Source organism: Myotis brandtii, unplaced genomic scaffold (genome assembly GCF_000412655.1).
Source record: "Myotis brandtii unplaced genomic scaffold, ASM41265v1 scaffold32, whole genome shotgun sequence".
Classification (NCBI taxonomy): Eukaryota; Metazoa; Chordata; class Mammalia; order Chiroptera; family Vespertilionidae; genus Myotis; species Myotis brandtii.
In genome coordinates, this window is record NW_005362269.1 from 6,530,154 (window position 1) to 6,544,464 (window position 14,311).

Sequence of the window (14,311 nt, forward strand, 5' to 3'; positions counted from 1 at the left end):
GTCTTTGGAAAGGAAAACAAAAGGGGGAGAAGAGGCTGTGAAAAACCAATACCAAGAGCAATTTAAAAGCAAAACTCTTCTCAAAGCAGAACACGATGTTCCCCGGGCCTGGAGTGCCCTTCGCCTCCACCTCTCTGCGCAGTTAACATCCTGTCCTTTAGGACAGCTCAAGGCCACCTCCTCCTGCCACTGACCCACAAAGGCAGGTCGTCCGGCCTGGAATCTAGTGTCCTTCCCACTACCCTGCACTGCCTCCAGGACCTGAGCTTTGGGACTGTGGACCAGGTAGAGCGACCTTGGAAGGAGGCCCTCTGGGGAGCTGGTAACTAAACCACTTGGACGGAGTATGAGACAGACGGGAGCTTGGATAAGCCTCGGCCTCAGGGAACCCCAGGCGAACATGCAGCGAGCGTAGAGCCCAGTGAGTGCTCAGCTGCTCATGCTTTCCATGCCCAGAAGATGTGCTTAGCTATGTGGTCGAGTCGCTACATAAAGTGAGAACTGGAGGTAAAATATGGCTAATTTAGGCAAATAGGGGCACTGGGGCTTGAACCCATTCTTAGGGTGTCAACTTCAACCTCACCACCTTGGAGAAGCTTTGCCAGTTTCCAAAGCCACCGTGTTGGAACCCTCATTGTCTGCATTTCTAATCCTCTGCAACGGAACATCCTAGCAGTTACCACACCTGGAACCAGCATGCAGTTCCCTGTTGGTATTGTCAGCTCTGTGACTCCAGGGGCAGGTCTGTCTATATCTCTTGGGGCCAAGTTCTGTGAGTACTATGCTTGGCACATAAGAGAGAATTGAGACATCACGGATGAATAAATGAAATGAAAGAGAGAGATGAGTGTTCATCAAATCTTAAAGGTCAAGGTCTGCGAGAACCTGTCTAGTTTGAGGCATATGGAAGGAAAGGCCAAACAGCTAGTCCTTTGCATCAGTAGTTCTCCAACTTGCCTGTGTATTGGAATCACCCAGAGGGCTTGTTAAAACCTAGATTGCTGGACCCCAGCCCCACAGCTCAGGATTCAGTAGTTCTGGGGTACAGCCCAGGAATTGGCATTTTTCACAAGTTCCGGTGCTACCGATACTACTGGTCCAGGGACTACATTTTGGGAACCACAGCTTCAGGTTTTCATTTAGTGCCAACCTGATTATAAAAATGGACCCATACATGGGCAAGAAAACTATATTAAGTCCGATAACTCAGAATACACCTATTATCTGTGCCAAAAAAAATTGTTTAAATTTCTATAGAGAATTCACAGACTCCTCAAGAATAAGCACCAAAACCTAGAAGTCCTCAGACCCAGTCTAAGAAATGGTAATCCCACTAATGCAATTGCACTGGTTTTTTAAATCTGATGAATGTATCAGGCTAGAAGAGACTTTCCTTGTTTTTCTCCTCCAACCATGTTTAAAACAGCCAAAAGAGCCCTTGGGCAGCGTTAAGGTCAAAATCCTATGACGAACGGGAGAAAGACGAGTGCTTCAGCATTCCCCCAAAGCAGTTGGGAGCGTGGGATGGAAGCTATTAAAAGAGCAGTTCTGCTGAAAGCCACTGCCTCCCCCTTACCTCCGCAGAATCAGCCACGATGTAGAGCTCCACGTACTTCATGTAGTTCAAGTCTTCCCTTTTTATCTGGGAAGGAGAGACAAGCAGATCAGAGCCTGTAGAAATGGTGACGTGGCCTCATTTCAAAGCAGTGGTGCTAGTTGAATTTTGTACGTGGGCACGCGGGCCAGCTCCAGCCTTGGTCACCACCCCCCTCAGTGCCCCCTCCGCCTGCCATGTTGGGTACCGCCGGTAGTTGCTCTGGGACACTGGGTCCTGTCCTCTAGTCCCAGCTGCCTAGTCCAGGAAGGTCAGAGGCCAACACACTGTGTGTGGGACATGCTGACATCAAGTTCCCCCAATCCATTTAAACCACATACCTCTAAAAGAAAACAAACACTTTGGGCATCAGGTTAAGAGGCTATTCAAAAATGGGAAGTATAGGTTTTTCCCCCTCACATTGTGAAGTTTCTGAAATTAGCACCTCAGAGTATTTTAGATGTAGTAGTGTTTTCCCCAAAGCATTATTCTATCAAATACAAGGGTAACCCACACCCAACAATGACTCAGAATGAAAGAAAAAGCTATTTACTCCTTTTAGCCATCTCCCTTTACTTCAGAATTACCCCTGGATCCAAAGTAAGGGCCCTCAGAGGGGACAAGCCTATCCTGAGGTGACTCCCGCACCGAGAACTCACCCGGTGAGGTCGTTTCTTGATCTGGTTTGTAAACTGAAAGCCCCAGTCCCTGCTGGTGTTTCCAGAGTGCTCGAACCCACAGTTCCCGGGAGGCAGCTTGAGATGTTCAGATCTGTAAATAAGGTGGTGGCCCCCACTGTCGGGGAGGGGCTCGATGATGTAGCTGAGGTTACTGTTCACCACAATCAGTCCTCTGTCAATAGGATAAATAGAATCTCTGGTTAAAGACTGAGGCCCTGGAAGAGGCCCTTGCTCAGGACTCAGTTTCCCCACATGCAAAATGGCACAGTTGGTTGTGATCACTGGTTCTTTTTGTTTGTTAATCCTCACCTGAGGATATTTTTTCCATTGATTTTTAGAGAAAGTGAAAGAAAGGGAGGGAGGTGGAGAGAGAGAGAGAGAAACATAGATGTGAGAGAGACACATTGATTGGTTGCCTCCCACAGTGCCCTGCCGATCAAACCTGCAACCCAGGTACATGCCCTTGACTGGGAACGGAGCCCGCGACTCTTCAGTGCAGGGGCCAACGCTCTAGCCACTATGCACAAGGGCCAGGGCTAACCATTGGTTCTTAACCTTATTATGGAGTCATGCACCCTTTGGCGAAAAGCTGAGGCAAGCTCAGACTTCCTCTCCAGAGAAATGTGCATGTGTGTAAATGTGGTGCACACTTTCAGGTACAAAAGCTTATCACAGAGAAGCTCAAAGGTTCTAAAAAGGCTGGATCAGGCACGGTTAATAGTTACAAATGTGGTAGGACCAGGATTCCAAAAAGCTTCCCAAACCCAAATATGGCATATGGTAAGTCAGAGGTCAAAACTTTATGGACTCAGTAGAAGATGGTATGCTGACCAGAGGAAGAACACTGGCCTGGAGGTGAGACCCACGTCCTGGTCTTAGCTCCAACATGAAATTGTCAAATGCTCTTCAACAGACTCTCTTAAACAATTCTGAACCTCAGTTTTCCCAGGTGCAAATGCAAATGGTAATTTACTAACTCGTGGGGACTCTTGGGATGATTAAATGGAATGACAAGTATCTTTGTCCTTGGAAACCAGAGTTGGAGGCATCACCAATGGCATTCCTTCTAGCCCCAACTTGCCCATGTCAGCAAGGCAGCTCTTTGGTAAAGTGACATCCACAACCAAGAATGTGTGTCTACTCTTTCTCTTGATTATAGACACTAGCTTTGAACGCAGAATAAAGATATATTTGTTCATTATATTTACTCACTGAGCCCTTACTCTGTACTAGATGTAATCTAGACATGATCCCTGTCCTCGAGTAATTTGCAGCCCACTGGAGGACAGACATTCATTCCACAAATATTTCCCGAGCCCCTGCTATGGGCCAGGCATCCTGCTAGTTGCTGACGATGGCATAGCGAACAAAACAAACGAAGTGCCTGCCCTCACGGAGCCTGGGGTCTGGACATGGGAGTAAATCACTACGGTACATAACAGAGACAGCAAGGTTTCATCACCCAACACTGATGGATTGGACGCAGCTGCTTGAAGGGCTGCATCAGTGAGGTGAGAAAGAGTGCTACGACTTATTATGGATCACTATTGCAAATAATCAGTGGAAGGGTGAGTAGCCCTGTCCAGTGTGGCTGGAGCATTGTCCCATACACCAAAAGGTCACGGGTTCGATTCCAGGTCAAGGCACATACCCAGGTTTTAGGTTCCATCCCCAGTCAGGGTATGTACAGGAGGCAACCAGTTGATATTTCTCTCTCTCCCTCCCCCTCCCTTGTCTCTCTAAAATCAATAAAAACATATCATCGGGTGAGGATTAAAAGAACTTAAAATAATCAATGGAAGAATGAGTAGAAGCCCATTTGCCATCCTTGATGTAGTGACATGACTACAAGGGAATGCACCCAGGACTCCGGGGGAGGAAGAAACCCAGCACTGAGCCCAGGGGCCCCGACAGCATTTCATGTACTCCAAAACCTAGGCTCTCATCTATCCAGAAAATGCACAAGTTAAATGATTTCCACATCAGTCTTTGCCACTCCAAGTTCGAAGGACCTCTCTCTTCAGCTGTGTTGGCTTCCAGCCCCACCCGAGTGCCTCAGGACCCCCACCCAGGTTCTGCCCTTTGGGGAGAGCCTGTGATGCTCTCAGGAGAGACAAGCCAGACTGATCAGCAGCAGCCCTTCCTGGAACCATGCCTGCCTGACCTCATTCCGGGTCCGGAGCCTGGCGGCTTCCAGGCGGCCTCGCCCAGGCTGACACAGCAGTCCCAGAGCTATCCTGCAGCTGCCCGTTGGTGGGACACCCAAGGTGCTCCCTGGACAGCTAGGGGTGGGAATGGGGCAAAGAGCAAGGGTCACATCCGCTCCCAACCCCCAGACAGGAAAGGGCACAGGGCAGAGCTGCTACGGGCATCCTGTTCCCAAACTATCTCTCATCTTGGCTGACCAAGGCCCTTCCCGTCACCTCAGTTTCCCCCGATGGCTATGAACTTTGCAAACACAGAGGGCTGGACCACAGGCCAGCTAATGCTAGTGTGTAGGTCAGGTTGGGCTGTGGAGATAACACCCAGTGAATGGAAAGTTCCAGGTAGGGATTGGGGCAAGTTCCAGAGGAGCTGATGGGGCATCACTTGGATAGGCCTCTGGGCCAAGTGGACAGAAACGATGCCAAAGTTTAGTGCAGGGTGAATATTAATAATCACGGTGATTATAAATGAGTGAGCCTTTGCTAAGGACCGGGCACTGTGCTGAGTATTTTACTCAGCACACCAGCTTCCATGATCCTTACAAACATTATCCCCATGTGCAGATGAGAAAACTAAGACTCGGCGAGGTTAAATAACCAACCCAAACTCACACAGGTAGCAAGGACCTAAGCAGTCTGGCTCCAGGTCCCACGACCTTAACCATGACCTCACTTGCCTCTGTCACAGTAGCACTGTAGAGTGGGTCAGAAAGGTATCCCCAGGTTACAGATGGCTACAAATGTCGGGCACCAGCACCCCCTCTGAGGGGCCATTACCCAGACGGCCTATCTAAAGTAAGACACCATCTTTCTTTCTTATTTCATTCCCCATCAACACTATGAGGTCCCATTTTATAGACGAGGAAACTGAGCCCCAGAGAGATTAAGTAACAAGCTCTCATGAGATTGGGGCCAAAGATTTAGGTCTGGTAGATTCTGGACACCATGCCCTTAACCTCTACGCTGTCTCCAGCAGTGAGTTCCAAACCTATGGGTCAGAGTTTGCTAGGATCAGAGCTCGCAGAGTTCTATACTAGAACATTCTACGGAGTGCATTATAAATACAAATGTAGGAATCTTGGATTCTACAAGCCTGGGTATTGGAACTTAACAAGTCCCGCAGCAATTCCTTACACAGCCACACTCAGGACTGCAGCCTGGAGCCCAGGCTGGGCAGCAGGGGCCCAGCTCTCACAAAGCCCCTAGCAATTCTGTTTCAGGGAGAGAGCAGATGACAATCTGAGAAACACAGGCTCAGAAGGACACTGGAAATCCTCCCAACAATAGGACTCAGTGGCTCTCCCCTCCCCACGTTGTGGCCCCTGGTGACTCACCCCATGTCACAGTTGCAATCCTCCCAGACTGCCCGGGGTCGGGGGAGAGGCCGGCACAAGTCCCAGCACCTCACAGCCAACCCCAGCTTTGACAGCGGGGGATTTCTAAGAATCTAGTTCCTGGAGCCCTCCCCCATCACCACCCTCAGGTCCTGCTGGCTGCCCTCCTGTGAACACTCACCAATTGTTTATCCTTCCAGCAGCCTCCGTTGATCTAATTTGCTAAATATAAGCATGGCGGAGCTTCACCAGGGGCATGGGAGGGGGCCCGGCGGCTGGGACCTCACAAGCTATTCTCCATTCTGCTCCCCATCCTATCCCTCATTGCTAAGCGCTTGATACAAAGGAAATTGCACAGAGGAACCCTGGCAGGGCAGGGCAGGCTGACAGCAGCCGATTGAGGTTTGACCCCTGAGTGACTGCAGGACTGGTCCACTGGCATCCTTCAAGGAACTAAGCAAGACTGCTTCCTGGGAACTTATCCATTCAGAGCTAAACCCAGGGGGACACACCCTGCCTCCCTACATCCCCAGCGGCCCTAGGAGGTAATCTCCCTGTTACCCTTCCTTCCTCCCCTTAACCCCAATTTGCATCCAAGTGAGAAGGAGTTAGGAGGAGCTTCAAAGGTGGCATAGAAGGGAGGAAAGAAGGCAGACAGGTGATGTGCTCCCCCCTCCCCCCCGGGGTGGCACATGTGAAGAGCATGGCCAGGGGTGAGGCACGTCTGGATTCGAACTCTGGCTCTGCTATCTCCTAACTGTGTGGTAAGTCACTCAACAACGCTGCCCATCTCCCAAGGTTGCTATGATAATTGACAGCATAGGCAATGTTTACTAACAATCAACATAACATTAAAAAGAATAGCATATATTACACAGGGAGGGCACAGAGCATTTTATTTGATAGCCGTTCGACGCATGTGTATGGAGAACCTACAATTGTCAGGAACTATTGCAGGCACTGGGGATGCAGCACGATGGGAAAAAAGGTCCCCGCTCTCAAGGAGGTTGCACCCATCACCCAGTGATGTCACTATTGTGCCCATTTTACAGGTGAGAAAATTTGAGGCTGGAGAATTGAAGCAAACTGTCAGGTTTTGAACCAGGAATTGTCTGATTCCAGTCTACACATGTCACAATTTAATGGTACTCCCTATGAGGGCTTACTCTGCGCCTGACTCAGAGGTAGCACTTAGCATCCATTCTGCATAAGGAAGGCCAGGTATTCAAAGGAGAACGGGCTTTGCCACTCCTTGGCAGAGGCAGGCCGGTGTGGACTGGCTGTCTGCTTATGAGCCACCTCCTTCTGTGCCAGGTGCCACCTCCCTGAGATTCTGCCCACTCTCTCTGCAGAGCAGAACTTCCAACGCTGAAGGAAGTGGTCTGGTCTACCCTCCTTTATCAGGTGAGAGGAACCAAAGCCCAGAGAAAAAGGAACTTGCCCGATGTCATGTAGTAAGTTACTGTTGGGGCAGGGGGCAGACCCCAGGTTTCCTGACCAGGCTCATTGCCTGTGGCGGGGCCCAGACACCATCCCCAACCCCCTCCCAGGACTCAGCAGCCTCCTGGGCACCATCTATAGAACCGAGTAAGGACCACAGGGAGGCACCAGCCCCGCCAAGACAAAGCTAAGGAGAAAATGAAATAGGGAGAGGAAAGCTCAGAGATCACATGGAAGGAGGTGTGGAGCCAGATCAGAAACTCAGGTGCCTTCCAGGCTGTCATGCACCCTTCCCATGCATATGCTTCTGTTCATCCTCAGTCTCACACGGAACCGGAGTCCAACCACAGTGAGTGTGGGTCTTAGAGTTTTGAGGACGGGTCTGCTATAAGAGTAATGCATCAAATAGATCACTCCAGATGACCTACTGTGTGTTTTTGACAGACTTTAGTACATAAGAAACTATACCAGAAATTAGTACATAAGAAACTATGCAGCCATTAAAAGAATGAGATAGATCTATGTATGCCTAAGACATAATGTTAGATTGAAACAAAATTACATGATGGAAAGAGACTTGACTTGGGGTGGGGAACACAATGCAATATACAGATAATTATTATAGAATTGTACACCTGAAATCTATATAATTTTATTAACTAATGTCACCCCAATGAATTCAATTTTAAAAAAGAAAAAGAAATCAAATCAGTTTAAGGAAATTGTTTGACTATAGAGTAGAACTCATGAGGACAAGATGTGGATAGATAAGTATGGAACATTTGAGGTCATCTATTAATTCTACAGAATTTACTATGTAAACTTTGTGATTTCTACTTATTTTAAATACAATTTTTTGTTAAATGGAAAAAAATTACAGAATGGTAAGTATGGGGTAATCTCATTTGGATTAAAAAATAATATATATGTATAACATACATATGATATACACACAATTATATATTTCAATTATATATACACCCAACAGTGATTACAGATGGGGAATGGGATTGGTTGAAAGGGTGGACAAAAGAACTTCCACTTTTTTCGTTTTACACTTCTGCATTATTTGAATGTTTGACACACTAATTAATTATGTAATGACAATTCTTAATAAGCAGTTTCTTTAAAAATAAGTTGACCAATCAGATTTTTAAAAATATTTTTACTGGAATCAATATCTCTCCTCCTGACAGACAGTGAGCTAGGGACACACACACTCACACACACGCAGTGCCTCCCACATCCCACAGGTTCAATCAAGAACATTTCCACCCCATGCTGCCTAGACTTCTTCACAAATAATCATCGCTCCTTACATTTCTACTCTGTGTTAGTTTGCCAAGCATCCTGTGGACATTTAGAGGATGAGCTCTTAGTTGGAGACAGACTTGATGGGTATGGACACCCATTCGTAACAAAATGCTGTAGCACATCTTTTTAGGGGTGTAGTTTATAAGTATCCATAGCTTCCACTCAATTCTCAAAGGGGTCAGTGGCCCAAATAAGATGACAAAAGCACTTCATTACATATCTATGTTCTTTTTTGGCAAGGAATATTTCTAACAGGACACTGATAACCATGCCCACCTCTTAGAAGGGAAGATTCTGTAAATTCGGGGTAAGAGACCTACCTTTCATTGTACACTCTTGTACTGCAAGGAATATTTCTAACAGGACACACAGGACACTGATAACCATGCCCACCTCTTACAAGGGAAGATTCTGTAAATTTGGGGTAAGAGACCTACCTTTCATTGTACACTCTTGTACTATCTGAATTTTTTTTTTACTATGGTCATGTATTACTTCTTCAATTGAAGTAGCTCAAAGAACTGGTTGGAGGGAAGAGGGGGGTCTAGCAACCATCTAGAAACTCAGCTGAATTCCTCTGTATCTGAAGAATCCACTTGGTATAAGTCCTACCTACTTTCTCCAATCACAGGAGCATGTTTCCAGGACAAGCTCAATTGCTAAAAGATTTTTCCATTGCGACATCGCTTTATGAGCCAGGGTGGGGGTGGGGGACTTGAGTGTTACACGGGTCTGAAGGCTGCAGCTGCCGCAGCTGCTCCTTCCCGAGTCCGAATGGAGCCATCTGGCACGAGTCTCCAGCTCTTAAATCAGTCGAGTCCACAGTCACCCTTGGTTGCTTAAGGTGTGCAGTGAGACGGCTGGGAAAGGAAGGTGGGTGGACCCCACCAGAGGGAAGCATGCAAAACAGAAACACATGGGCGACTCACCCGGTTTCCCCCTGTCAGCTCGGCTGCCGGAATGATTTACAAGAGGCCAAGCAACTTCCCACCGCTCCAGACCAAGGGGACAGAGGAAGAGGCGGAGAGATGCAAGTCACACCTGCATGCTCCCTTTCCTGCTTCTTGGGAAAGACGGTTGTTTATTTGCGGACTGCAGGTGGCCTTGGCTGGGCCTGTAAACACCACCGGGAGGCCAGTTGGCTTGGCTCAACCAAGACACTTGAGTAGGGGGACTGGAGGCCACTGTTATGGCCCAGCCAAAGCTTGTTTCCTGCCTAATTCCCACTGGCTGACTCACCACGAAGCCCTACAGAGCAGACATGGTCCAATTTATAAACAAACACGTGGGATCTGCAGCCTTGCATTTGCATGCGGGCCTAGGTAAATCTGAGCAGTTTCACTGTCATAAAATGGTGTAAGACGACAATAATTGCATATGCCTGTACAGTTAACATAGCACATCTCATTCTCTACCATGCCAGTCATTGATGCCCATTTTACAGAAGAGAAAACTGAGAAAAGTACTTTTCAATGCCTGTCTTTCCACCATCTGTGTAGGGCATGGGCAGAGAGCAAGCACTATTAATATGCTGAATAAAAGAAACAATTATTGAATGAATCAGTTGACAGAGAAGAAGGGTACACAGTGGAAAAACCTACTGGATCGTAAGAGGCAGTCATGTGCATATCTTCCCAATTCTGCCTGCAGTATCGTCATGCTGTCTACTTTAAATTGCTCATGGTGGGAATAGCTTTACCAGCATATTGGCAGATGATACACATCAGGGCTTTTTCTTTTTTTTTTTCCATAGAGACAGTGTATCAACACATTAGGTATAGGTATCACATTAAAACCCAGGAAATTAGCCTGACTGGTGTAGCTCAGTGGTTGTGCATTAATCTGTGAACCAGGAGATCACTGTTCGATTCCTGGTCAATCCCTAGTAGGGGGTGTACATGAGGCAGCCAATCAATGATTCTCTCTAATCACTGATATTTCTCTCTTCCCTCTCCCTTTCTCTCTGAAATCAATAAAAATATATATATTAAAACAAAAAAACAGGTGATTTTCAGATCATCTCTTTTCCAAAAGAAAGGGAGTATGGGAAGAGTCTAAACAAGTGGTATTTACTACTTCAGTATACATGTACAGGTCCTACTATATGCAAAGCACTCAGGTAGGCTGGAGAAACAGATATTGGAGGTAGAATTTATACTGTCAAGGAGCCTACATTCTCAGGGACAAACTGTACTGGGCACACTGGGGGATCTTGGTAAAATGCAGATTATAACCCAGTAGGTCTGGGTGGAACCAGAGACACTGCATACTGAACCCGCTCCCAGGTGACACTGGCCCTCTGCAAGCCACACCCAGGAGGCAAGGATCGAGGAGGTGACGGGGTGCTCCTATGTGACAGCCAGTTGTACACATTAGGTATCTATTAACCCATCTAATGAGGATGACACTAGGAATATAGTCCCTTTATCCACATTTTACAAATGAGACAGACCATCGAGACATCGAGACCCAAGGTCGCCCAGCAGGTAAAGGGCCACTTGCTCACACCCAGGTACCCTGACCCAGAGAATGAAGAGTCACTCTCTCTCCCACGTGCCTGCTAGGCGGAACTTTTCAGTTAACTTTCTGTCTTGAACATTACCCTTGCTTCTCCTTTCTCTTCCCGTCCTCTCTTTTCACTATTGCCTATTTCATATTTTTGTCACCTATAAGTACTCTACCAGAGAAGAGCAAAGCGGAAGTGGGAATAAATGCTCCAACTCAGTTTCAAGTGTGTGGACCCCATCATTTATATTCTACATTCTGATGCTTTGACATCTGCTCCCGGGGTTAGCCAATTCCTTGAGACAGTAAACTCGCCAGTGAGCATGCATTTCAAATGTGGCTTTCATCCTCCGGGCCACTATCCCCCTGCCCTGTTCACCCCAGGCCAGGTTCCAGACAACTAGGGACAGCCCCTGAGCCCCAGATCCCACGGAAATTATTGAAACTAATCCCAAGCCTTGCCTGTTCCTTCCTGCAGAAGCCGCAATAAAGACTCTTGCCACATCTCCCTTTCTCCCGCTGCCTCCTGACTGACCCCTGTGCTTTCGGTATGCCCCCCCCATACATGCATACACGCACGCATGCACTCACACATGCATGCACAGCAAGCCCCTCTTGGGATCTTGAGTACAGCCAACTGTCTCTTCAGGGGCAGTCGTCCCTTTCCTGCTCCGATGCTTCATCATACCTGAGTATCACTGAAACTCAAGAGCCTCAAGTTCATTCCCAAGCTCGGCCCTTCTCACAACTGGCTTGCATGCACACCCAATGGATGGCTTCTCAAGGACCCTGCCCAAGGCCAGCCCTGCTGTCCTGAGAATCCCCCTCCTGGGAGAGAGCCAGGTGTCCCTCAGCACTGTCAGGGCCTCTTACCTCATTCCTCGGCAGGTGCTGAGCGTGACACTGGATTCTTCCGCCTTCCTCACCGTCCCGTGGTAAAAGCAGTGATCCTAGCCAGGAGAAAGGGGAGGTCAGGCCCAGCAATGTTAACGTCCCGTGAAGGTCACGGAGGATCATATTTGTAGCCTAACCTGACAACCTGCGGACAGCTTTCCAAGCCTCCACTTTACTTGATCCTCATCATAGTCCTGGGAGGTGGGATGGGGCAGATGTCATTGTCCCCAGTGAACAGACAAAGAAGCTGAGGCTCAGAGGAGCACAGAGGTTTGCTGCAGGTCCCTCTGCTAGTGCAGGACCAGGATTTCAGAGCCAGTGCAGAGTTCTTTCCATGATATTGGCCACCGGAACACTGGCTTCTGAAGAGCCTGCCTCCCCACTAGAGGCACCTGTGACCCCCTGTAGCAGGGGTGGGGAACGTCCAGCCCTCAGGCCGTATAAGGTCCGTGAAATCATTTGGTCTGGCCCTGCCAAGTCATTAGGGGTAAGTTAATGAAATGTTTGACCAAATATAGCAGGCTAACTTTTAAGTTGATAATTTTGTATGGCCCACGAATGATGTTATAAATGTCCAAATGGCCCTTGGCAGAAAAACGGTTCCCCACCCCTGCTCTATAGGGTTGAAGAGTGTCCCCCCAAAATTCATGTCTACCCAGAACCTCAGAATGTGGTCATATTTGAAAGAGGAACTTTGCAGATGTAATTAAGTTACGATGAAGTGATACTAGACTGGTGTGCTTTTAAGAAGAGGCAGGGATTAGAGTGATGAAGCTACAGGCCAAGAAGCATCAAGGATGTCCAGGGGCCAGCAGAAGCTAGAAAGAGGCCAGGAAGCATTCTTCCCTAGACTACAGAGGGAGCGTGGCCCAGCCGACACCTAGATTTTGGACTTCTAGCCTCCAGAACTATGAGGGAATCCATTTCTGTTGTTTTAACCTCCAAGTCCATGGTGCTTTGTTACAGCAGCCCCTGGAAATGGAGAGACCCCAGCTTTTCTGTGCCTCCCTGAATCCCTGCGTGCCTGAACTTGGCACCTACATCCGTGGACGCCAGAGGCCCGATGCTGCTCTCTAGTCAGTGTGTCTCAGGGCCATGTGGCCTCCCAACCCAGCTGGATTCCTCCGTGACTATAAACAGCTGTGGAGCACTGCTGTGTGCCAGGCCCCGGGTGAGGCCCCAGAGACACAACAATGAACAAACAGAGCTCCAGCTTCAGTGGGACTCACGGTCTGGTGAGAGCCAATCTTAACGAAAAAGCCACACAGAGATATAATTACAAACCAGGAAGAGTGGCTCGAAATAAAGGTTGGCGATGCCAGCAGAGGGGTTTATAAGTAGGGCAACCAGAGCATTTAAGAGGCAAACCAGGACACTGCTGAGAGGGCTACAGAGGGTGCAAACCAGACAGAGGGTGCAAACCGGGACTGTCCTGGGCACAGTGAGGGGTGGTAACAAAGGGCCATCGCTACAAGCTCCTTCCCCAACGGTTGAGAGAGAGAAGCTGGTCAGAAGAGAGAGAAGGTAACCCCCAGGGCAGACCTAGGTAGGTGTTAGGAAGGATATAGCTGCTGGAAGCTTCCTCCCCCACCCACCACAACACCCTGAGGCTGAGCAGTCCCAGCAATCCACCAGCAGGATGTTCCTTGGTACCCAGCAAGGAACATGTGACATAGGTGACAGCGACCCATTTGACCCATTCTCTATCTTCTCTGGCTCCATCTCCTGCCCAGGGCTATTTAATTAATAGCCTAATAATTAAACTTGAGCATTCAGGCCAGGTTTAAATGCAAGCTCCATACCGAGCAGCTATGTGAACAATTGCACAGCCTCTGTCTGACCTCAAGTGCTAACTCCAGGGGTGAATGCAAGGTTACTGGCCCAGGGCAGCCGGCAATAAACATTAGTGATCCTTTGTCAAAGGCAGAATGTGGCCTCGAGGGAGCGGCAAGCCCCCAACGGGCTGCATCTTTGGCCTGTGCTGTGCCAATTCTATGCCCTGCCCAGCTGAGCCATGCAGCCAGGTCACAGTGGGCGGGCCAGGCTGGCACTCCACTCAGGGTCAATCTCAGTCCGGTGCTCTTTCACCTGCTCAGACACAATCTGCTACCCGTAGGGTGGCTCCTCCCCCATTCATGCCCAGGCAGTCAGGAGGAGGCAGTCAAGGATTTGAAACAAGTCAGATCCCGAGCGGCGCACAAAGGAAAGCCACTGTACCAGGAACATCCTGCAGCACCGGTGAAAGAGAAAGGTGGGCATGACCCTCCTTCCAGCCAGGGGCCCAGCTACTCTCAAATGCCAGCCTGCCACATGGCTTCTCCACCTATCTCCCACTACTCCACTCCA

At 48.6% G+C, this 14,311-nt stretch overlaps 1 protein-coding gene across 1 annotated transcript in view; it reads right to left on the reverse strand.

Moving 5' to 3' along the window:
• ADAM19 (ADAM metallopeptidase domain 19) overlaps positions 1–14,311 on the reverse strand; it is a 77,250-nt gene that overhangs the window by 28,545 nt on the left and 34,394 nt on the right. The window contains exons 4-6 of the mRNA XM_014543158.1: positions 11,945–12,021; positions 2,254–2,446; positions 1,577–1,642 (exon numbers count right to left, since the gene is read on the reverse strand). Coding sequence (XP_014398644.1) covers positions 1,577–1,642; positions 2,254–2,446; positions 11,945–12,021 — 336 coding nt within the window. The remainder of the gene's footprint in view (positions 1–1,576; positions 1,643–2,253; positions 2,447–11,944; positions 12,022–14,311) is intronic.